Source organism: Chiloscyllium punctatum, chromosome 4 (genome assembly GCF_047496795.1).
Source record: "Chiloscyllium punctatum isolate Juve2018m chromosome 4, sChiPun1.3, whole genome shotgun sequence".
Taxonomy (NCBI): domain Eukaryota; kingdom Metazoa; phylum Chordata; class Chondrichthyes; order Orectolobiformes; family Hemiscylliidae; genus Chiloscyllium; species Chiloscyllium punctatum.
The window spans coordinates 90,028,219-90,054,592 of record NC_092742.1 but is presented as its reverse complement, the minus strand read 5'-3'; the positions used below and the strand labels follow the sequence as shown (position 1 = coordinate 90,054,592).

At 42.1% G+C, this 26,374-nt stretch overlaps 1 protein-coding gene across 1 annotated transcript in view; it reads left to right on the top strand.

The window, feature by feature from the left end:
- ltk (leukocyte receptor tyrosine kinase) overlaps positions 1 to 26,374 on the top strand; it is a 182,442-nt gene that overhangs the window by 75,481 nt on the left and 80,587 nt on the right. Inside the window, exons 2-5 of the mRNA XM_072569266.1 lie at positions 12,621 to 12,731; positions 18,102 to 18,191; positions 21,465 to 21,639; positions 23,224 to 23,374. Of these exons, the coding sequence (XP_072425367.1) occupies positions 12,621 to 12,731; positions 18,102 to 18,191; positions 21,465 to 21,639; positions 23,224 to 23,374 (527 nt within the window). The remainder of the gene's footprint in view (positions 1 to 12,620; positions 12,732 to 18,101; positions 18,192 to 21,464; positions 21,640 to 23,223; positions 23,375 to 26,374) is intronic.

The following is a 26,374-nucleotide window of genomic DNA, read 5'->3' as shown; positions in this document are numbered from 1 at the left end:
GCGGAGGCAGAGGCGAAGGTGGCGGAAGAATTGTTCGACGTCTCGCCGTTTGGCGCCACCGCCCACCTTTCCTCCGCTACATTGATGACTGTATCGGCGTTACCTCGTGCTCCCACAAGGAGGTTGAACAGTTCATTCACTTTACTAACACCTTCCACCCTGACCTCAAATTTACCTGGACCGTCTCAGACTCCTCTCTCCCCTTCCTACACCTCTCCATCTCTATCTCGGACGACCGACTCAACATGGATGTATACTATAAACCAACTGACTCCCACAGCTACCTAGATTACACCTCTTCCCACCCTGCCCCCTGTAAAAATACCATCCCATATTCCCAGTTCACGCCTTCGCCGCATCTGCTCCGAGGAGGACCAATTCCAATACCGAACAACCCAGATGGCCTCCTTCTTCAAAGACTGCAATTTCCCTTCAGACGTGGTTGACGATGCTCTCCACCGCATGTCCTCCACTTCCCGCTCCCCCGCCCATGAACCCTGCCCCTCCAATCGCCACCAGGACAGAACCCCACTAGTCCTTACCTACCACCCCACCAATCTCCACATACATCGGATCATCCTTCGTCATTTCCGCCACCTCCAAACGGACCCCACCACCAAGGATATATTTCCCTCCTCACCCCTATCAGCGTTCCGGAAAGACCACTCCCTCCGCGACTCCCTTGTCAGATCCACACCCCCCACCAACCCAACCTCCACTTCCCCATCCAACCACAAAAAATGCAAAACCTGCACCCACACCTCCCCCCTCACTTCCCTCCAAGGCCCCAAGGGATCCTTCAATATCCATCAGAACTTCACCTGCACCTCCACACACATCATTTACTGCATCCGCTGCACCTGATGTGGCCTCCTATACATTGGGGAGACAGGCCGCCTACTTGTGGAATGTTTCAGAGAACACCTCTGGGACACCCGCACCAACCAACCCAACCGCCCCGTGGCTGAACACTTTAACCCCCCCTCCCACTCCACCAAGGACATGCAGGTCCTTGGCCTCCTCCATCGCCAGACCATGGCAATACGACGCCTGGAGGACGAGCGACTCATCTTCCGCCTAGGAACCCTCCAGCCACAGGGGATGAATGCGGATTTCTCCAGCTTCCTCATTTCCCCTCCCACCACCTTTTCTCAGTCCCAGCCCTCAGACTCAGCACCACCTTCTTGACCTGCAATCTTCTTCCTGACCTCTCCACCCCTACCCCCTCTCCAGCCTAACACCCTCACCTTAACCTCCTTGCACCTATTGCATTCCCAACGCCCCTCTCCTAAGTCCCCCCTCCCTACCTTTTATCTTAGCCTGCTTGGCACACCCTCCTCATTCCTGAAGAAGGGCTTATGACCGAAACATCAATTCTCCTTCTCCTTTGATGCTGCCTGACCTCCTGCGCTTTTCCAGCAACATATTTTTAAGCTGGGGGTAGGTGGCTGTTGAATGTGTAACTGTCGTACAATGGATAGGTAACTGTGGGCAGTGTGACTGTAGCGCTGTGAGTCTGGTTGATGGTGGACAGTTTGACTGTAGTGCTCTGAGGTAGGGCAACTGTGGACAGTGTGACTACTGCAATGAGACAGGGTAACTGTGGACAGTGTGACTGTAGTGCTCTGAGGCAGAGTGCTTTTGGACAGTTTGACTGTAGTGCTTCAGGCAGTCTGACTATTGACCATGTGATTAGAGCGCTCTGATGCGTGCTTTTGTCACAGTGTGTCTGGAGTGTTTTGAGGCAGGTTAATTGTAGGCAGTGTGATTGTAATAGCATTCAAAACATTGGTCGTTTATTGTTGCAAGTTTGTTTTTATCTCATTTCTATCCAAAGTTAATCTCTTTACACACATTCATTATGGTGACTGTCAATATAAATACAAGAGTTGTTTAAGGTGTACCTTAGGATAAAAATTTTATCCTAATGGGGTGTTTTACTGCATTACAAGCACTATATAAATGTACATGGTTGTTGTTGTAATCAAGTGACATTGGCCACCTGTTTAGAGACTGTATCCCAACATCGAAAATAGAACTGTTTAACAGGTTGTAACCTGAGCTCAAGTCACATGTTCCACGTGCAATTAGAATAGAATAGAATAGCAATTTATTGTCATGTGTATGTTTACGGTGAAAAGTTTTGTAAATTGCCATACCACAGTGCCTAATTTAAAAACATGACCTGTGTTCAAGAAATTGTAGCAGTTCCCCTCACTGTTTACAAAGACAGTCTTAACGACAGTCTAGCAAAGCTTTATCGTTCTCTCCAACTTTCTCCTTAAGATTGTGCCTATGGGAGGGGTGGTGGGACTGGGGGCAAGATAGCTGGGAATACAATAGGTAGATGAAGGTGGGGAATGATGATGATAGGTTGGAGCGGAGGGTAGAGTGGACAGGTGGGAAAGAAGACTGACAGTTTTCACAGCAGAAGATACCACCATATCAGATCTTCAAGAGAGTCAGGGGACAGAGCTGAGTGTAGTGCCCATCACCAAGGAGAAGGTTTCAGTGAAGCTGAAAGGTCTGAAGGTGAATCAGTCACAGATCAGGTGGATTGCATCTCAGAGTTCTGAAGGAGATAGCTAAGGAGATTGTATAGGCATTGGTGGTGATGTTACAGGAATCATTGAAGTCGGGGAGGGTGCCAGACAATTGGAAAATGCTAATATAACACTGCTGTTTAAGATGGGAGAGAGGCAGAAGACAGGAAACTATTGATTGATTAGCTTGACCATGGTCATTGGTAAGATCTTAGAGTCCATTATTAAGGATGAGATTGTGGAGTACTTGGAAATGCATGGTAAGATAAGGCTGAGTCACCACAACATCATGAAGGAGAGGTCATGTTTGATGAGTATGTTAGAATTCTTTGAGAAGTTAGTAAGCAAGTTAGACAGAAGAAAGCCAGTGGATGTGATCTATTTCGATTTACAGAAGGCCTTTGACAAAGTCCTGCTCAGGAGGCTGCGAAATAAGATTAAGGGCCCATTGTTTTAGGGTCAAGGTACTGACTTGGATACAGATTTGGCTGATTGTCAGAGGGCAGAAAGTAGGGTAAAGGGGTCTTTCTCAGAATGGCAGCCAGTGACTAATAGAATTCCATAGGGATCACTATTGGGAGGACAGTTACTCACGTTATACATTAACAATCTGGACAAAAGAGCTGAGGCCATTGTTGCTAAGTTTGCAGATAACGTAAAGCTAGGTGAAGGAACAGATATTATTGCTGAAGGGGGAAGCTACAGAAGTATTTGAAAATGGTAAATGGAATACAATGTGGGAAATGGTGAGGTTGTGTGCTTTGGTTGGAAGAATAGAGACACAGACTATTTTTTAAACAGGGAAGGCTTGAAGCACAAAGAGACTCTAGTCCTTTTTCAGGATACTGAAAGTTAACATGCAGGTTCAGTTGGCAGTTAAAGGACAAATGCAACGTTAGCATTCATTACAAGAGAGCCAGAATACAAGAGCAGAGATATACTGCTGAGGCTGTTTAAGGCTTTGATGAAAACGCATTTGGAATGATCTGAACAGTTTTAGGCCAGTATCTAAGGAATGATGGGCTGGCATTGGAGGGTGTCCAGAGGAATTGGTAACAATGATCCTGGGGATGAAGGGCTTGTCATATGAGGAGTGGTTGAGGACTCTGAGCCTGTACTTGGAGTTTAGAGGGATGATGAGTTTATGAATAGGAAGGGCTTGGAGGGATATGGGTTGGGTGCTGGCCGGTGAGACTAGATTGGGTTGGGATATCTGGTCGGCATGGACGGGTTGGACCGAAGGGTCTGTTTCCGTGTTGTACATCTCTATGACTCTATGAGTTGCATGGGATTGGGCAGCTCTCCCAGACCAAGCTGAAGTGGGCATTCTCCATTGACCAACCTGGATGGGTGATGCCAGCCAGTTATTCATCCACATGGGACATCATTATCATGTCCTCCACTACACACACTTCTAACAAACATCAAGCTTCGTATCAAGGAGTAGGAACTCAATGTATGTTTTATTTTATTTATCCTATCTGATTTCTACTTCAACAGTAATCCCCAGCAGAGGTCAACAAAACTGCAGCTTGTATTTGTACAATGCCTTTGAACATCCTACTTCACAATATTGACAGTCAAACAAAATTTGACACGAAGGCAAAGAAGGAATAATTGGGACAAGTGACAAAATAAAACTTTGCAAGGAGATAGAAGCATCTGAGAGGAGTTGAGAGTAAGTTGAAGCGGTTCAGCGACAATTACAAATAGGGTAGGGAGCATGGCTAACAGGTGGAGTTTTGGGGCTAGACAAATCTCGTTCCTTCATCACTTTGCATTGAATCTGGGATCAGTGTGGGTCTATGCAGAACCATGGAAACAAAGAAAAGCGGAGCAGGAGTAGGCCATTCAGCCCTTCAACCCACTATTCAACTTGGTCACAGCTAACCATCCAACTCAGTGCCCTGTTCCCACTTTCATCACATATTATTTGATCCCTTTAACCCTAAAAACTGTAACTATCTCCTTCCTGAAAATACTCAATGTTTTGGCTTTTGAGGTAGTGAATTCCACAGGCTTACGACTGTCTACGTGAAGAAATTTCTCTTTGTCTCAGTCCAAAGTTGTCTTTCCTGTATTCTTTATTAATTCTTAAACTTGAACTCCCCCGCTTATCAAGAACATCCTTCCTGCAATTGCCCTGTCTAGTCCTGATGGTATTGTTTAGGTTTCTATGTAATTCACCCTCATTCATCTAAACTCCAGTGAATATAGCCCTAACCGATCCAGTCTCTCTTCCTCCGTCAGTCTTGCAATCCCTGGAATCAGTATGTTAAACCTTTGTAGCACTTCCTCCACAGCCACAACGTAATGCAGGCTTTCTGATTGCTGTACCTGAGTGATAAACAGGCATTGCCAATCAGTTGCACATTTTTAGTTTGTTTGCACTGCGAAAGCAAATCGGACAAGCGGTTCCCAAAAATGTAACTGGCAAATTGAAGCCTGGTCCAAGGACAACAGCTGCACATTCTAATGAATTCCTCACTAGTTCGTTGTGGGTTCATAGTCAGCTCTCTTACCTCTGAAATTTGAGACTCATTGGTTCGAACTTCAGGAACCAGACACTTCAGCATCTGAACCAAGGTGTGTGGTTCTGAGAGAATGTTGTGTATTCAAGTGAGACAGATTCACAGAGTCACACAGTTAAAGAGTCATAGAGCAAAGAAACAGACCCTTTGGTCCAAATAGTCCGCACAGACCAAGTTTCCCAAACTGAACTATTCACACATTTTTGCCTGTGTTTGGCCTGTATTCCTCTGAACCTTTCCTATTCAAGTACCTGTCCAAGTGACTGATAAATATTGTAACTGTGCTTGCATCTACCACTTCCTCTGGCAGTTCATTCCACATATGAATCACCCTCTGTGTGACAAAGTTGCCCCTCAGATCCTTTTTAAATCTTTCTCCTTTTAACTTGAAGTTATGCTGTCTCGTTTAGAGCTCCCCCATCCTAGGGAAAAGTCCTTTGCTATTCACCTTTTCTGTGCCCTTCAAGATTCTATAAACCTCTACAAGGTTTTGAAGAAGTAACAAAGAAGATTGATGAAGGCAGAACAGTAGATGTGATCTATATGGACTTCAGTAAGGCGTTTGACAAGGTTCCCCACGGGAGACTGATTAGCAAGGTTAGATCTCATGGAATACAGGGAGAACTAGCCATTTGGATACAGAACTGGCTCAAAGGTAGAAGACAGAGGGTGGTGGTGGAGGGTTGTTTTTCATTCTGGAGACCTGTGACCAGTGGAGTGCCACAAGGATCGGTGCTGGGCCCTCTACTTTTTGTCATTTACATAAATGATTTGTGTGTGAGCATAAGAGATACAGTTAGTAAGTTTGCAGATGACGCCAAAATTGGAGGTGTAGTGGACAGCAAAGAGGGTTACCTCAGATTACAATAGGATCTTGACCAGATGGGCCAATGGGCTGAGAAGTCGCAGATGGAGTTTAATTCAGATAAATGCGAGGTGCTGCATTTTGGGAAAGCAAATCTTAGCAGGACTTATACACTTAATGGTAAGGCCCTAGGGAGTGTTGCTGAACAAAGAAACCTTGGAGTGCAAATTCATAGCTCCTTGAAAGTGAAGTCGCAGGTAGATAGGATAGTAAAGAAGGCGTTTGGTATGCTTTCCTTTATTAGTCAGAGTATTGAGTACTGTAATTGGGAGGTCATGTTGCAGCTGTACAGGACATTGGTTAGGCCACTGTTGAAATATTGCATGCAATTCTGGTCTCCTTCCTATCAGAAAGATGTTGCGAAACTTGAAAGGGTTCAGAAAAGATTTACAAGGATGTTGCCAGGGTTGGAGGATCTGAGCTACAAGGAGAGGCTGAACAGGCTGGGGCTGTTTTCCCTGGAGCGTCGGAGGCTGAGGGGTGACCTTATAGAGGTTTACAAAATTATGAGGGGCATGTATAGGACAAATAGACAAAGTGTTTTCCCTGTAGTCGGGGAGTCCAGAACTAGAAGGCACAAGTTTAGGGAGAGAGGGGAAAGATATAAAAGAGACCTAAGGGGCAACTTTTTCACGCAGAGGGTGGTATGTGTATGGAATGAGCTGCCAGAGGACGTGGTGGAGGCTGGTACAATTGCAACATTTAAGAGGCATTTGGATGGGTATATGAATAGGAAGGGTTTGGGGGGATATGGGCCGTGTGCTGGCAGGTGGGACTATATTGGGTTGGGATATCTGGTCAGCATGGATGGGTTGTACCGAAGGGTCTGTTTCCATGCTGTACATCTCTATGACTCTAAGGTTACTCTTCAACCTCCTACACTCCAGTGAAATAAGTCCTCGCTTATCCAACCTCCAATCCAGTTCTGCTAACATTGATGTGAATCTTTACTGCACCCTCTCCAATTTTATTAAATCCTCCTATAGCAGGGCGATCAGAAATGTGTACAGTACTCCAGAACTGGCCTCACCAACGTCCTGTCCAACCGCAACATGACATCCCAAATCCTATTCTCAAAGATCTGAGCAATGAAGGCATGTGCCAACCACCTCCTTTACCACTCTGTCTACCCGTGAACTATGTATCTGAAGCTCTATCCACCCTGCCAGGTGGATGTGAAAGTCCCTCGTCTTGAAGACCAGTGGGGACATTCTCTCCAGTGAACTGGCTAATGTTCATTCCCAGATCAACATTATCAAAACAAATGAACTGCTCATCGTCACATTGCTGTTTATGGGAGCTTTCTGTATGCAGGTTGCCAAGCTATACAATGACTAAACTTCAAAGGTTTCTCATTGTTGGCAAAACAGATACTTCAAAGAGGCAAAACATCTTTTGAGGTGGGAAATGAGCATCTTCAATGCCAGTCAGGAACCCAGTGTGATAGGTGCCGTGGTAAATTCAGATTTTTTTGTCCAACTACTGGAAGAATTTTGGGACAATACAAACAAACATCTCGAGAGGAAGAGAGAAAGAGAGCAATCATTTTGCTGGACATTGAGGAACGAAAGGTTGCCACGCTTTCAACTATTGCCGATTGGCTTCTTGTGGAAACATCCAGCTGGTGGTAGTATGAAGAGATTGGAAGTGAGCATGGGAGAAAGGCTGTGGTTCCTTTTCATTGGTATACAATAAGGATTTGAACTGTAGTCTGTACCAGATGGAAAAGACTCCTGAATTACGTACAAAAGGCCCCAGGCTTCCTGTTTGCATTGTTTGAGTGGGATAACTGTAGTCTTGTTCCAACATGATTACCCAATTTCTTAGAAAACGTGAATCAACCTATGCACAAAGACTTGGGCTTGATCCAGCTGGATTTCAGTTGCTTAACTTCAGAATTCTTGAAGTTGGAGACTCCTTCCCTTAGAGATTTCAACCCTCTTTATTCAATAGCATATCTATCAGAGCCTTGCAATGCTACTTTTCGTTTTAAAATAAAACTTCCTGCTTCTGCCTTTCAAAAGTTACTTGTAGAAACAAGAAGCTGAATTAATATATGATGGATTTAATGAAGTGAGAGATGGGCGAGTGAGGCTGGCTTCACGTCAGCCCATTTGATGTCGTCGTGGTTGATGAGGGCAATTCATCATTCTGTCATTTAGTCAAAGGCAGCTTTAACAAAAAGCTCTTTCTCTTCCCCAAAACTGCCCCCACTGACCCAGTCTCTTTCTCTTTCTCTTCTCTCTCTCTCTCTCCTTGTGCTCTCTCACTCTCTCTCTCTCTTCCCCAACTCACTTTCCCTGTTAAGGATTTTATGCATCTGCGTGCAGAGAGCACTCGCTAGGCAACCACTAAACATTTGCCCGTTACGAATACTGATTGCGCCGTCTTTGGGTTCCGCATTAATCAATCTCAAAAGCACAACGGTAAAATGCGGCCTGGGCAGAGAAGGAATTTACTGCTGAGATTTGGAGCTGTTCGATATGGATGAGGGGTTTGGGGCAGCGTCTTCCTGTATATCATAGACATTGAATGAAACGTCCCCCACCTCACCTTGTCCCCATTGCCCAGCCACCATTATCCATTCACCATCCTGAGCCTGGCAGTCAGTCTGAATAAATGTCTGCCCCCTGTCCCCCACCCCCCACATCTGAAGCTCGGGGATGTAATAAGAGAGGAAGTTACTGCTTTTCCATGCTGAAGACAGCTTATGGGAATCATATCTGAGTAGGGCAGGGTGGGGGTTGAGGTGGTTTTGAGCCAGTCTTTGGCTCAAGGGGCAGCACTTACCACAGCGGACTGTTAATTAAGGGTCCCACGTAGCAAGTTTTAAAAGTCCTTCAGCTATTTGAATAGTTTATCCTGGATCAAGGTTCCGTTTTGGTCACGTGGGAGTATGAGTGCGAAATAGTTCCATGGGAAAGTTGGCGGGAGACTCCTCGAAGAGACAACATGTTGAAGGGGCTTTCACCAAGGCATCGTAGCAACATAATGAAAGTATTTAATGAGGCAGCTTTCGACTGACGGCATCGCTTTTCCTCTCTGAATAAGGATGGGGTGAACATTAAAACTGTTTACCTTCCAGCAGATTTTAAAGTGGCCCAATTAAAGATGGGAGAATTAGCTACTTCACAGGCTGCCTCCTTCCAAATAATTTATGTGGTCTTCTTCGAGCGATCCTTTGTTGAAATCTACCAGGAGTTGGTTCCCGACTCTCTGGCCACAGAGGTGAATCTCCCTGGGTCATCGCATATTTCTCAACTCTGACTCTGGTACTCACCGTCCTGCTCTCTTGGCATTGAGTTTATTGCCCTGGATATTGTCAAATCTGTATAATTCCAACTGCTTCTTTTACAAGATCTGTGGTGTGTGTTAAGTAGCTACATTGAAAGCAGTATGAAAAGGAGGGACATTTGCAGTCCTGTCAGAATTTTTAACTGAATGAGGCATCTCATCAGGAAACGTTCTGAGCTACGTAAACATAAAATGTTCCCAATGATATTCATTGCTCTATTCTTGGCAGCTGTACCCTGCAGTTGCCTTCACTACACCTCTCTAGGACTCCATCTCTATCTCTCTTGCTCTTTCTTTAAGTCGCACCTTTAAACCAGCCCCATTGAACAAGCTGAGTCCTGTCTGACTCCTTTACATTGAAGAAGTGACAAAGAAGATTGAAGGCAGAGCAGTGGAGGGTTGTCTATATAGGCTTCAACAAGACATTCAACAAGGTTCCGCATGGTCAATTGGTTATCAAGGTTAGATCACATGGAGTCTAGGGAGAGTTAGCTATTTGGATACAAAATTGGCATGAAGGTAGAAGACAGAGGATGGTGGGGAGGGTTGTTTTTTGGACCAGAGTCCTGTGACCAGTGGTGTGCTGCAAGGATCAGTGCTTTTTGTCATTTGTATAAATAATTTGGCTGTGAATATAGGAGGTATGATTAGTAAGTTTGCAGATGATACCAAAATTGGTGGTGTAGTGGACAGTGAAGAAGTTATCTTGGAGTACAACCTGATGGGCTGAGGAGTGATAGATGGAGTTTAATTTAGATAGATTGAGATGTTGCATTTTGGTATGGCAAATCAGGGCAGGACTTATACACTTAATGGTGAGGTATTGGGGAATGTTGCAGAACAAAGAGACCTTGGGGTGCAGGTTCATAGTTCCTTGAAGGTGAATCTGCAGGTGGACAGGGTGGTGAAGGTGATGTTTGGTATGCTTGCCTTTATTGATCTGAGCATCAAGTATAGGGGTTGGAAGGTCAAGTTGCAGCAGGACATTGGTTAACTCACTTTTGGAATACTGCATTCAATTCTGGTCTCCCTGCTATGAAAAGCATTGTTAAAGTTGAAAGGGTTCAGAAAAGATTTACAAGGATGTTTCCGGTTTTGGAGGGTTTGAACTATAGGGAAATGCTGAATAGGCTGGGGCTATTTTCACTGGAGTGTCAGAGGCTGAAGATTGACCTTGTAGAGTTTTATAAAATCTTGAGGGGCACGGTTATGATAAATATCGAAGGTCGTTTTCCTTGGATAGTGGAGTCCAAAATTAGAGGGAGTAGATTTAAAGTGAGAGGAGAAAGATTTAAAAGAGACCTAAGGGGAAACAGTTTCATGCAGAGGATGGGGTGTGTATGGAACAACCTGCCAGAGGAATTGGTGGAAGCTGGTATAATTACAACATTTAAAAGGCATTTGGATGGGTATACGAATAGGAAGGGTCTAGAGGGATATGGGCCAAATGCTAGCAAATGGGACTAGCTTAATTTAGGATATCTGGTTGGCATGGATGAGTTGGGCCAAAGGGTCTATTTTTGTGCTGTACATTTCTATAGCTCTACGACTTGGTATTGTTTGGTTTGCTAATGCTTCTGTCAAGTGCCTTGCGAAGTTTACTACATGAGTGGTATTATATAAATGAAAGTTATTGTTGTTGTAGTGGGGGATCCAAGATGTAAGATGCATCTTCTAAGCATTCTACTTTTGCGTCTCAAAACCATTTCCATTTATACTTCAGGCTGGTGCATTTTTGATCATTTAGGAGCTTCTATTTCTATTTGCACAGCACAAAACAAGCTACTCCTAGAATTATTCCATTCAAAATGTAAGGTTGAACATTATGGATGTCAATCCAAATTTTAAGAAAATAAGACTTGTATCTCGATAGAAGCTTTCATGGTCTCAGGATGTCCACAAATGATTTACACTCAATAATTACTCTTGGACTTTGTGAAGTAGCAAACGCAGTAATCAGTTTGCGTCCAGCAAAGTCCGGCAGGTGGAAATTTCATAGTGACCAGATAATACATTGTAATAGTTGGATAATAATGATTAGAATGCTTCTGTAGTTTGGAATAATGCTATAGGATTTCCTTTCTGCCCGAGAAAGAAGTTGGGGTCTTGGTTGAATATCTCATGCAAACAATGCTATTCTGACTGTGCATTAATACACTGAAGTATCACTTTTGATTATGCGCTCCAATATCTAGAATGGCATTTGAAACCAGAATCTCAGAGCAGGGAAGGCCGCCACTGAACCATGACTGACGCTGAGCAACATTGAAATTAGCAAAAGGAGGAATTCAGGCAGCAGTGCTTTTTGAATTCAGGCAAGAAGTGGATGGTACAGCATGAGGAGACAGGCAGGAAGTGGGTGGTAGAGCATTAAGAAACAGAAAAAAAATGGGAAGACGTGCAATGGGAAACAGACACAAATGGAAGACAGAGCATTGGGAAACAAGCAAACAATCAGGGAGAGGTATTAGAGTTGGATGTGTGAGGAAAACGTGAGACAATTCAGTACCTCTAAAGTTCCCTTGTTCATAATTTCTTCCAACAAAGCACTTAAGCCAATTGACAAGGCAGTGACGATATGCCAAGTGCTACCATCTAGTCCTACTGAAAACTCCTTTACAATTAGGCTTGGATTTGTGCTGTGATACTAGAATTTGCACCATTTCAGTACTGGACATCATTCTCACTCTTCTTTTGACCCTGGATTTTCTCTCTCTCTCTCTCTCTCTCTCCCCTCACCCACACAATCTTAACACCTCTCCCTGACTGGTTGCTTGATTCCCATCGCTCTACATCCTACTTCCTGCTAGTTTCCCATTGCTCCATCTCCCATTTCCTTTCTGTTTCCCATTGCTCTACCTCCCACTTTCTGTTTCCCATTGCTTTGTCTCCCACTGCCTGCCTTTTCCTAATACTCTACCTCCCATGTCCTGCCTGAATTCCTCCTTTTGCTAATTTTAGTGTTGCACAGAGTCAGTCATGGTTCAGTAGTGACCCTTCCAAACTGCAGATGCATCCTGACCATTATTATCCAACTATTATCAACTGTTACTATCAAATATATTATGTGGTCGTTATGAAATTTCCACCTGCTGGACTTTGTTGGGCACAAATTGGTCACTGTGTTTCATAGATTACAAAGGTGACCACAGTCCAAGAGTACTTATTGGGTGTAAATCATTTGTGAACATCCTAAGGCCATGAAAGCTGCTAAAGAAATGCAAGGCTTGCTTTCTGAAAATTTGCTATCCTAAGATTCAAAACAGTTCAGTGACAGTACATATCTGCTGCATTAAATTATCCCAATCAACAATCTATGTATGAAAGGGTCTGTTACCCTCTCCATCTTTCTACACAGCCTCACAGAGTTGTTCTATTCCCTTACAGTGTCAGGCATTGGGAGCCATCCCAATGAGGGGTCTGCAGGAGCTGGACAGACACATCTTTATTCCGTGAGTCAGTTGGACTCGGATATCCCACAAGGCATTGCTGCTGATGGTAAGTGAAAGCAAAACCAGGGAGGATATATGTGGGGGGAGTGTGCAAGTGGGCAGGAACATGTGATCTCTTCAGTGGTGTCTAAGCGGTATCTGGGAAACATCACTGGGGTGCTCTCCAGTCAGTCACTTTATATCAGCAATCACTTCACTTTCATTTTATTGTTTATTGAGAAGCTTCCCCACGGAACTATATTTTCAGTATTTCAGAACTATATTTTCTTTTGTTGAAAAGTTCTAAATAAGTAAACGATAACGATTGGGAAAAGGATGGTTCCCCTTCATGGAAATCTCATAATTAAAATCTGTATCTAAACGGTTCTGCTCTGATGGAATGATGAGTACAGGTAGTTCCCCAATAATGCAGTAGTCGCTTTCCTGTGCAACACCATGTAGTAGAAAATCACGCGATAGAAATAATGGAGCCTATGGAAAAAACAGGGTTAGGGGCGAACCGCCAAAAATATCAGTAAAAATCGGAACAAAAATAATAGCCTAACACATATACAATAGCATAGTCTAAGCAAATTTTTTAATCATATATTTTAATGAAATGATACAGTAAACTTAACACTTTAACACTAAAATCACTGTCTACACCACTGTGCCTTTCACAAAGCTCTTCACCAAAAAGTGTGTGAGCTGACTGACTATGTGATGCCGATTTGGAAGTCTAGTCCTCAAGATTCTCCCTATTCCCTGTTTGAAATAAAGTTCCTTCTAGACATACACTACAATTCCCAGTTTCAAGCTCAGTTTCAAGGCTTGCAAAACTGATTGCATTCCTGTTTTAGCTGAACACACTGAATTTGCATTTTGCAGAAAGAGGATCCTGAGGCTGCGGTTTGTTGTTCAGGTAAATGCTGGGGGTGGAATTGCATAACAGTGAACAGGAGTTCGATTTATTAAAAAAAGGACCACAATTCACTAATCACCTCAGCCAAATCGCGTATACTAAGCATGTGTTATGGGAGAACTACCTGTACATACCCTCGCCTGTACATCAGCTCCTGTTAAAGGTTCTAATAGAGAAGGGTATCAATGATTTCAGGTGCAGATCTGAGGAATTTTAGCATCCAACAGTAAGTTTGTGACAAGACACAATCCTCCTTGTTCACAATGTTCTTTATTGATAGCGAAATTTTTGAGAGCAGATTTCCTCACGGAAAATCAATTTGCCCTTGCTGCCTGTTTGCTCCACAAGCAGTGATAAACTATGCCACTGAAAATCCATCCAGTGTAGCAAGCTAAACAGAGCGTCCCATCTCACTTCTGGAACATCGTACTTTCAATTCAGCCACATTGATACAAGAAAGTCTCTTCATATCAGCCACTGTGAGGGTTCCTACTTAAGGTGGACAGCAGCCTGTGAGCCTGCTTCAACCCTTCTTTTAATCCAATATTCAACAATATTTCAGAAGATCAGCAGAGCATCCAGTTGAAGGTGAAATGCTGTCCCTGATGTAATGCATTATGTTTTGTTAAAGCATAGAGTTGTACAGTATGGAAACATACGCATTGGACCGATTCGTCTGTGCTGACCAGATAGCCTAACTTAATTTAGTCCCATTTGCCAGCATTTGACCCATATCCTTCTAAATGCTTCCTTTTAATGTACTCATGTAAATGTTTTTTAAATGTTGTAATTGTACCAACCTCCACCACTTCTTCTGGCAACTCATTCCATACACACACCACTCTCTACATGAAAAAGTTGCCCCTTAGGTCCCTTTTATATCTTTTCCCTCTCACCTTGACCCTGTGTCCTCTCGTTTTAGACTCCCCTACTGAGGAAAAAGACCTTGGTTATTCACTCTAACGACACACCTCATGATTTTATAAGTCTCTCTAAGGTCACCCCTCAGCCTCCGATTCTCCGTGAAAACAGTCCCAGCCTATTCAGCCTCTCCCTACAGCTCAAACACTGGCAGCATTCTTGTAAATCTTTTCTGAACCCTTTCAACGTCTTCCCTGTAACAGGGAGACCAGAATTTAACGCAGCTCAAAAGAATGAACAGTAAGAGCAAGAATTCGAAGTTGCTGAGGTGGAAGTATGAGGTGGAGCCTGTGTGGAAGACATTTCTAACAAGATAAGGGAACCAACACAGATTAAGAATAAGGGCAAGTGCTGAAAACAGAAAATGCCATTAATGCATTTTTATTGATGCTGTTGTTCAGACATTGTCTGAAGGATGGAGACAAACTAGGCTGCACTTTGCTTTCATACAAAAGCAAAATGCCATGGGTGCTGGAAATCTGAAATTAAGACCAGAAAATGCTGAAAATACTCAGCAGGTTTGACAACATCTGTGGAGAGAAAGAGAAAGTTTTTTGCTATTTTTCTTTCACTCCTCACAGGATTTTCAGAGATTTTGGGCTCATCATAATCGAACTGACAGAACCTTTTAAGTATTTTCTCTCTTTTTTTTGCATATTCTTCGGCTCCTTTGCCTTCCAGCTATCTTGGATTCTTTATCAGCATCTTTTTCCATTTATTTCTCTATTTTGTCTTTGACTGTGTACTTCTCTTCATATATTTATTCATCTCTGCTTTTATTCTATGTCTCTCTGCCTCTCTTTTGGTTCTTTATCTTACCCTTTCCCTTTTGTCTCTTTCTCCCTCTGTCGTATCCTTTCTCTCTGTCTTTTACTCTCTTCATCTCACTCTGTCTGCGTGCCAATAACTCTCGATTACTTTTTCTGTCCCTGTTCACGTACCCAGCACCACACCGTAACATTCCAATTACAGGAATATTGAAAACATGGAGATTTTTGAGTTCAGGTGGTTCTGTATCAGAAAAGAGAGCTGACCACTGTCTTTAGAAGCAGGACTTTACTACTTAGGAATGAAAGCAGGGCCAACTACTAAACCTTAAGTGGGATGTGCTTGTTGGGAAGTTATGCAATAGGACAATGGTAGCTTCTCAGGATTAACGTCTACCTAAGCATCTTGTTGCATTACATTACCTTGTACTAGAGAACTGCAGTGATTACATGTTTTCCTTTGCACTGGATCTCACTGTTTTGAACCAATTTAGCAGCACCATAGAAGATATTGTTAAAATGGGTTTGTGAGCATATATGTGCTGCATCTCCAGAAAATACTCTACAATATGGCTTTCATGAGCCTTCTCCAGAAAGCACATCTTGCATAATGTGACTCCATTAATTATTCATTCCAGCGAGCGCCAGCAGCAATATTGAAAGAGCTTTTGTGATACCTTAATTAATTAATTGATGAGATTGCTACATTACAGCAAATTAATCAGTGAGACAGTTATGAGAACAGAACCGGAGCAGCATAGGTCTCTGACTCACTGCCTGCATCAATGTATTAATAAGGAGACTCCATTACTACTAAGATAGGAGCCATCATCAAGCCTGTATAAGTAAATAGATCTCATTACTAACATTGTGACCATCCAACACATTCTATTAATAAGTTGATTCCATTCATAATAATGAGAGCCATCCAAATAGTGCATTAACAAATCGATTGTATTACCAACTATGAGATCAGATTCCATTCCACACACTACAGTGTTAATAGATGGACCCATTACTGAAAGTATGATCCATCTCACTTTGCATTAATATGTCATAGAACTGTAAAACAATCACAACACAGAAGGAGACCCTTCAGCCAACTCTGAAAGTAAAATAGCTAGCATCTGGCTCCCTTGTTTCCCCATAACCCTGCAAATATTTCTGTTCAAGTTGTTTTTCCAATTTTTATTTCATACCACAGTCTGACCCTACCTCCACCATAGTCTCAGGCAATACATTCCAGACCCTGAACACTTGCTTTGTGAAAGCTTTTCTCCTGGTGTTACATTTGGTGCTTTTGCCAATCACCTTAGGTATGTGTCTTCTGGTTCTCAACCTACCGATGGGAGCAGGTTCCCTTGACCTACACTGTCTAGATGCCTTGTAATTTAGTATACCTTTAGCAAATCTCCCTCTCAACCTTCAGTTTCTATAATATATCCATTCAATATGAATTTGCTCACTCTTGGAGGCATTTTTGTAGATCTTTCCCGCACTCTCTCTGCAATCTTCATATACTTCCTAAAGTGTAATGAATAGAATTGAATCCAATAGTCCATTCGAGGCCAAACTAGAGTTAAGCAAATATTCATTATAACCTCCCTGCTTTTGCACTTCATACATTTATCTATAAGGCTCAGGATAGCATATGGTTATTTAATCACTCACCTGTTCTGCTAGCTTCAACAATTTCTGCACATGTACCTCAAAGTGTTCATATGCCTTTTTTAGATTATATCCTATAGTTTGTATTGTCTATCCTTGTTCTTCTCACTTGAATACATTCCATTGGCTGAAACCCTCAAACAGCCTCAACACTCAGTCTGTATTTTTTCTCATTCATTCACAAGGTGTGAACATCAACAGAACATGAGAACTTAACCTCCATCTTTAATAGTCTTTAAGAAGAGTTTAATAAGCTGTCTTCCAGAATCACTGTGTTTGTGTGCTAAGTGTATTTACATGACACTACTAGGAATGGATTTCCAAGATTTCTAGCAATATATCATCATATTATTTCTTTATTCTTTATTTTTCACTGGGTATGGGCATCACTGGCAAGGCTAGCATTTGTCATCACTTTTAATTCCCTTGAACTGAATGGCTTACTTGGCTATTTCAGAGGTATTTAAGAGTCAACCACATTGCTCTGGATCTGGAGTCACAAGTAGGACAGAACAGGTAAGGATGGCAGATTTCCTTCCTGAAAAGATATTCATGAACCAGATGGGTTTCTACAGCAATTGACAATAGTTTCATTGTTGCCATCAGTGAGACTAGCTTTCAGTTCCATATTTGTGACATATGAACAAGGAGCAGGAGTAGGCCATTCAGCCTTTCAAGTGTACTCCATCATTGAATAAGATCATGGTATGGTTCAATACAACATCACCTGGGCATCTCCAGTTTGCAATTCCATGGGTATACTGGTCATTATCTCTGCTTTCCAATTCAGTGTTTCTTTTATGTAGCTTCATTAATGGGTTTCAGTCATAATACAAAGATAAGATACAAATCAGCCATGATGGGGAGGCATGGTGGCTCAGTGTTTAGCACTGCTGTCTCACAGTGCCAGTGACCAAGGGGCTGTTTGGCTTCCTTCCACACTGTAGGCATTCTATGATTTTATATTTGAGTTGCATGAAGGTACGAATGATGAGATAGAATGGCCTTCTTCTGTTCCCATCAGCTGAGGAGGGTTCAGGATATTGGCTTGTCAACATCAGACAAGGCAGCCATGCCTCGGTAGGTACTATGCTGACTCCATTATGGGCCTGTTATCCTGCGGAATATTCTGCACTCATCTGCCTTTTTGTCCACATAGAGACTGAACCGGTAACATTGGAGGATGATTCATTGGATCAACTAGAAGATTTGCCATTTCACTTCCCTGTGCCAGAGGTTGCCCCATCAGGTAAAAGTATTGAAACACATATATTCTATAAGTAGTTTCATGGTGAATTATTTGAGATGGCACATAATCATTAGAGAATGTATCACACCATATGCTATTATAATTTTTAGGTTCAAAGTTGAATCTGTCCAGAGTTCTGTAGCCCATATCAGATTCCTATGCCTCACTTTCCCCTCAGATCTAAACTCTGGGATTCCCTCCCTAAACTCTTTGCTTCTCTAATTTTCCCTTCTTCTTTAAAACCATCTTTAAAACCAACTCTTTGAATTATCTTAAGGCCTATTTCTTTGTCTCAAAATGAATTTCATTTTCTAATTAAAATCCTTTGAAGAACATTGGAGGGTTTTACAATGTTAGAGGTGCTGTATCATTTCTGATAATGTATCTGGTTCATTTTTCCTGTGTATGAGGATAAAGTTCAATGTGATAACTTTGCAGGGAAGGCAACCATCACAAAAGAATGGAGAGAGGAACAAATGTGATAGTTGACTGGATATAAATGTCAAGAATTTGCTGAAAAATTAAATGTATGAAACCCATCCAGCCTGAGGTGAGGAAGACCTATGCCAGGAATTGTGTATTGTCACCAGTTTCTACTCTGCTACTCGACTAAAGGTGTCATGGTACCTCAAGGTTAGCACTTCTGCCTCACAGTGCCAAGGACCCAGATTTGATTCCACCCTTGAGTGACTGTGTGGAACTTGCACGTTGTCTGCATCGGTTTCCTTTTGGTGCTTTGGTTTCCTCTTTCAGTCCAAAGGTGATAGGTTAGGTGGATTGGCCATGCTGAATTGCTCATAGTGTCCAGGAATGTGCAGGTGAGATGGGTTAGCCATGGAAAATGCAGATTTATAGGGTTAGGTGGTTGGGTATCAGTGGGATGCCGTTTGGAGGGTTGGTATGGACTCAATGGGCTGAATATCCTACTTCCATACTGTAGGGATTTTATGATATGACTCTACTAAATCTTAATGAAAAAAGGGTATCAACTTCAACCAGTCTATAATTTTCATGGAGCAGGGTTTTGTAGTTAATCTGATTTGCTTCCCTATTATGAATCACCAATATCTGTCCTTATATGTTTAGTTCTTAGCATTTAATTCTCATTGGTTAAGAAATTAGACGTCTTGCTCCATCATTCACTGAGTCCCCAGATGCCCTTTTGTCTTTACATTGCCCAACTTCCAGCAATTTACCGTACACAATACTTTTGTGACAAAGGATAAATTCTAAATTCTATCTCAGATCTTTAAGCTATGGTTAAACCAATCTTTCAGAACATTGCAAATAAGGTAGGTTATCGTCTTCAGGTACAGTGAGGTTAACTGGCAGGGGTGAGCTCATAGGTGTAATTTAACTCTCATTTTGATTAGTTAGTTGCATATAGTAAACGCCTATTCCATACTTATAATATCACGTACCTTCCTTAAAAATGAATTAGCTATAATCCAAAGGATGAAAACTTAAGGACTAAATGGAAAAAAAGCCTGTAAGTAGAACTGAATGGAGAACTCTGTTTCAAAGTACTGGTATAGGGATGGTAGACAAAATTGCCTCTTTCTATGCTGTATAGCTTTATGATACAATTGTAAACACTGGCAGCAATGTACAAATGACAATTTAACTCTTCTGCCAGTGTCAACACTGCAGTGCATCTGCTACTTAGCCTTCAGGGAAAGTTGTGTGTGTGTGTGTACCATATTATTTAACATAGTTAAAATGTCCCAAGATGAGTTACAGAACTATTATCAAAAATTTGATACCAAGCCAGCTAAGAGATCTTAAGACAAATGATCTTCATCTTGATTGAATAGGTAAATTTTTGTGAGTGTCTTAAAAAAACAAACAAAGGTAGAGAGGCACACAGTTTTAGGGTCAAATTTCAGAACATTGGACCTAGACAGTTGAAATGGAGATACACAAGCCAACAAAAATAGATTCCTTGCAGAGATTTTGGAAGGCTCAAGGACAGGAGGGTGAGGTCTTAGCAGGATTGGAAAATATAAGGATGAGAATTTTTAAATTGAGGCAATGTCAGACCGAAAGCCAGTGTAGGTCAGCAAGCACAATGATGGTGAAAGAAAAGAGATGAAGAGATTTTTGGTTGAACATAAACTTTGGTAGAATGCTACATATAGGGTTAGCCATACAATACTGTGGAGTAAAGGGATGACTACCAGTACACTGAGAATATCTTCTGGGTATCTGCATAAGGAGCTATGTCATCATGATGGTAGATCACATGAAACCGAGACTTGACGGAAGCTACCTGTTGTATTATTGCATAGATTCCAGACCAGACAGGCAATGTACTTTTAAGACAACTGATTGACATCACAATATGTTCCAGTATAAAGTTACCCTTCTCACTTTCAGGGGCCAATATTATTGTTGTAGCAGCAGCAGCATTAATCATAGTAACAACGGTAAACATAGAAACTAGACTCTATGTAAGTCTGAGATATTATAAATAATTAATGTTGCTCGTAAACTTTGAGATGTCTTTCTCAACAAGAACCCAGTCTTTGTGGAATATCCTACAGGGGCTAATATGTAGGGAGCACTCTGATAATATCATACTGCAGTGGTGTTTTACCGCAGAAGCTGCAACAGTAGTGAATCCCTACTCTACAATGCTGATAGGCAATAAACATTAATAGTTTGTACTCCCCTTCTGTTCAGAATTTCTATATCTAGAGCTCATAGAAGCCCCTCACAATATTCCTATAAATATTAGAGTAAGCAAAGAAATGTTTGAGGATTTTCGGATCTACGTGCCTTAAAAGTTTTACATCAAGATCTTTGTGCTTTGCAAATATTTGAATGCTTTAAACATACTGACACTCATAAAAGAGCAAGAAATTACAATTCAAGGCATGAGAACGAGCCAATCAACACGTGGTTGCTTTAAGTATATTAAAAATGGTAACGTAGTAGTCAACATGAAGAACTGTTCTATGAACAGTGATCACAAATTGATTGAAGTCACTATAATATCTGGTTGTGGAATGTTGGCACATCTTGACATTGTGTCATTGTCTGTGGAACATAGATCTATTAATAACAGCTGATGGTCTAGGTATAAGATGTGGTCATGTGAAAAGCAGAGAGCTGTCCCACTGTGCCAGTCCAAAGGAACCACTTGAGAAAGGATATGGAGAAGTGTTACTGATGGTCTCTGAGCAACATGTTAACTCTTCCTCTCATGTTTGGTTTTGATTTTGTACACCCAGTTAGCCTCGGTCCAGGATAATGTGTTTCTCTTCATTGCAGATTATTCCGATGTGGTTTGGTGGTTTACATCTTGTGGAGCTAGTGGTCCCAATGGCCCCACTCAGGCCCAGTGTGACAATGCCTACCGCCACACTAATGTCTCTGTGGGTCTACAATCAGAGGGTCCACTCAAGGGCATCCAGATATGGCAGATCCCTGCCACCAGCAAATACGTGTAAGCAGAGCCCTTTGATTCTCATTTAACATCAGCACATCCTGAATCAGTAGCAGCTCATACCCAGCCTTGATGAATTTGTAAAATCTGTGAGTACAGGTCTTACTAAACCAAATCATACTTGCCCCTTGATTGTCACAAGCCCTAAGAGACTCTGGTCGAGGGAGCCAATTGCTAATAGCACACAATAAGAACAGTTTCTCATAAAACAATCATTCGCCCATTTTTAATAAGGCTTCTTGTAACCCTTGTTGCCATAACTACCTACTTCATTGAAAGAATGTCCACCAAAGGACCATGAGCTTCCATTTTAAAGTTGCTCTTGTCAGGTCTCTGTGCAAACCAATGTGTTCTGGTTGACACATTAGCCCCAACCAATAATGCCAGCTCTGAACCCCCCCCAGTCCAATCAGTCCAGACTTCATTTCAAATACGTTCCCCATTATCGCAGGAGGGAATAGCCTCGTGGCATTATTGTTCGCCAATTCATCCAGAAACCAGGCAATGTTCCAGGGATCCGGCATGTTTGAATCCTGCCACGGCAAATGGTGGAATTTGAATTCAATTAATAAAAATTCAGAAATTAAGAGTCTAATGATGATCCTGCAACCAGGGCTAATTGTCAGGAAAAACCCTTCTGATTCACGAACATCTTTTAGGGAAAGAAACTAATCTAGCCTACATGTGACCCAAGGCCCACAGCAATGTGATTGACTCTTAACCGGGCAATAAATACTGGCATAACCTTTGATGCCTACATCCTGTGAACAACTCTTCAAAAAAAAAATTATGTAGTGGTAGATATAAGTAGTAATTTCTACAAGGGCAGGTCAAAAGCTGGGAATTCAACAGTGAGTAACTCATCTCCTGACTCTCCAGAGCCTACAAGATACAAGTCAGGAGTGTGATGGAATACTCCCCATGCCTGGATGGGTGCAGCTCCAACAACACTCAAGAAGATTGACACCATCCAGGACAAGGCAGCCCGCTTGATTGGCATCACATCCACCATCTTCAATATTCACTCGGTTCGTCACCAACACACAGTGGCATCAATGTATTACCATCTACAATACGAATTACAGCGAATACCCAGGCTCCTTCAATAACTTCTTCTAATCCACAACCTTCACAATGGAGAAAGATTAAGACAGCAGACTGTGTAGCGACACTATTACCTGCAAGATCCCTACCAAGGCGCACATCCAAGTCCTAAACTGGAAATATGTCGCTATTCCTTCACATTTGCTGGGTCCAAATTCTGAAACTTGCTTGTTGCCTAGGCACCAAGAGCTTCAAGATGGCAGCTTACTACCACCTCAAGGGCAGTTGGCTGTAGGCAACCATCTTGCTAGTGGTGTTTAAAACTCAAGAATGAATAAAATAAAATCCCTATGCTAACCCTACTGGCTCTGATTTCTGTAAATTCTTAACACTGATTAGTCCCAGCCCTGATTCAAGTCTGTCCTTATTGGTTAGCACTTGCTTTGAATCATGCTGATCATTTTCACTGTCCTAGCTCTAATTTGGGTGGACCTCTCAACCTCTGGACTCAGCAGTCTCTAACCAAACCTTTCTCTCTAGGGTGTCTGCTTATGGAGCTGCTGGAGGAAAAGGAGCCAGGAACAGCAACAAGAGGTCACATGGAATTTTCATCTCAGCCATTTTTCACCTGGAGAAGGGTGACCTACTTTATATCCTGGTTGGACAGCAAGGAGAAGATGCCTGTCCAGGGGTATGTGAAATCTCTTCCACATCCTGTGTGTCACAATGTAGGGATGAAGGAAGCATATGGTGTTTGGTGTATCAATAGCAAGTTGACTTGATTTGATTTGATTTAAGCTTTATTGCCACTTGTATTCAAGTACAGGAATGCAGTAAAAAGTGTACAATGTCACCACCATCTTATGGACAAAGATACCTATGTACAAAACTAGGGCACAAGTAGTAACACAGATGAACAAAGCTCAAAGTTGTTTGTAGTATAAGTAGAAAAAAAAATAAAGTTGAAAGTTAAAATTACAGTCCTTCCTAGTATTAAGTGGAAAAGAAAGGAGTAAAGGAAAAAAATTCAACAGTCTTGCTTAAGTGCACTCCCTGCAAGGTCTCAACCTCCTCTGCTTTAGTCCACTGTTCGGGAAATCTCGGGCTTCTTGCTCTCGACACCGCACATGCCTGGAAACCAACGCTTTGAGCTTGCTCTAACTACGTTGGGCTTAGACCCTCAGCCGCTTCCGCACACTGAACCTCTATAAAACACCACTCCAGGCCCAATTGACAGTTTAGTATTCTAGATTTAATATTGCGCCCATCATGAAACAAATGCACATTTAATTGGGTATATTGTTTCTTTCTGCATTGCCTCTTTGACTGTGGAACAGGCGAGAGCAGACTTTGCCATATAAATAGAATCATAAAATGGTTACTGCACAGAAGGTGGGCGTTCAGTCTGTTGGGCCTCTGTTGGCTCTTGGTCAGAGCATTTCAATCCCAGCTGCTGCCCTTTCCCCATAGCACTGCCATTTTCTAACTCTCCAGGCACTTTCCCAATTTCCTTTGGAAAGCCACAATTGATTCCACTTCCAGCAGGCATCTCAACCAATGCCGCCAGATCCGAAGTACTCGGAACATAAAGGATGTTGCCTTTAGTTACATTGCTCAGAGGGTTGTCAGGATCTGGAACACTGTACCTGAGAAGGTGAGAATGTCGAATCCGTAAATACTTTGGAAAAGGAGTATGCCACTAACTCCGGGATGTGAGAAGTATAGTGTGGCTGATAAACTGCGGGTCTGGGGAGACTAAGCACAATCACCCATCCCCAAAGTCAGTACAGGCACAGCAGGTTGAATGGCTTCCTTCAGCGCTGCAATTTTCTACAAATCTAAGGAGATGTTAGTGACCAAAAAAATGTTATTGGTCAATGTGGTGAGCTTTAAGGAATGATTCAGGAAGAGAAAGAGATAGAGAAATAAAGAGGTTTAGGGAAGAATTCTATATTTTAGGAGCCAGGTACCTGACAGCGTTCTCACCAATCGCGATTATTTTCGATACTATCAAAGGGCCTGATGCTTTGCAGAGACCTCAGGGTGTTGTGAGGAGGTTGCTGGGATGGGAAAGGGCAAGGCTATTAAGGGATTTCAAAACAAGGTTGGAAATTATAAAATAAAGACATTCAAGATCACAGTTGGCCTTTATATCTCCTCACAGCTGACAGCTCTGTGTTTGGAGCAGACACTACCTCATCTTACTGTTTGGTACACTTCTTAAGCAAGTTGGAAGGTGGTCTCAGTGAATTTGCCTGCAACCATGTCCACAAAGCAAAAGAGTTGCAACTCTTTCAGGATAAGCCAGAGCAAAATCTCCAGTCTTGACTGTCTCTCCATTTTTGAGAGAATTAGGTTAAGTGATTCTTCCAGACACTCTTACATGGACCTTGAAGCTGTAGTGGTTAAACTTGAATAGCCACACCATAGCTGTAATGATCTCACCCATATAAACAGCAGAATGTCTTTATCACCAGATATTACCTTTAATATATTCTATGGATTTATTTTATAATATGATTTTTACTTACAGCCAGAAGAGAGAGGTGGCAATTGTTAGGCACTGGCCATAGTGTTTAAATCCTTCAAAGATACACAAAGGATGCTGGAAGAGAAGAACTGCAAATGCTACCCTTTATTTTAAAATTAGGTTTAAGGATAAATGCAGAAACTACTGACCTGTCAGTTCAACCTCATTGGTTTTAGAAATGATAATCTGAGGCAAAATTAATTAAAAACAGACAGCGTGTTGAAGGCAGACTATGAATAATTAAATTATTTTGAGTTTTTTGATGAGGTAACTGAGAGGGGTGGTGAGTATAACGCTGATGATGTGTTGTATATCGACTTTCGGAAGGCATTTTGCAAAGTGGCAGATTGTAGAATGGTTACAGCACCAAAGGAGGCCAATTCAGTTTGTTGTGCCCTGCCCTTCTCTCTGTTAGTGCTATTTGCTAATCCTCCATTTTTTTCTCATTGCTCTGGAAATTGCTTTCCTTTCAATAAGTATCCAATTCTGTTATGAATGCCTTGGTTGAATCTGTCTCCATCACTGGAGTCTCTGGCAGTATATTTTAGATACCTACTACCTTTTTTGTAAATTCATTCATCAGATGAGGGCATCGCTGGTTAGGCCAGCATTTATTGCCCATCCCTAACTGCTCAAAGGACAGTTAGGAGTCAACATATTGCTGTGAATCTGGAGTCACATGTAGACCAGATTTCCTTCCCTAAAGGACATTTGTGAATAAGATAGGTTTTTCCAACAATGATCATTAGTCTCTTAATTCCAGATTTTGCTTTTAATTGAACTCAAATTCCACCATCTACCATGGCAGGATTTGAACCTTAGTCCCCAGACCATTATATGGGTCTCTGGATTAACAGTCCAGTGATAATACCATGCCATTGCCTCTGCCTGCTGTATAAAAATGGTTTTCTTCATATCGCCATTAATTCTTTCACCAAATGCCTGAAATTGGTGTCCCCGTTTCCTGATCCTTCCACCGATTAGACCAGTTTGTCTTTACCTCCTGTCCAGGCCATCATGATTTTCAATATCTCTCTCTCACATCCCCACTTAATAAGGCCATGAGATGCTTGGGCAGGAATAGTCCATTCAGCTCTTTGGGTCTGCTCCCCTATTCAATGAGATCATGGCTAATCTGATAATCCTCTACTCCACTTTCCT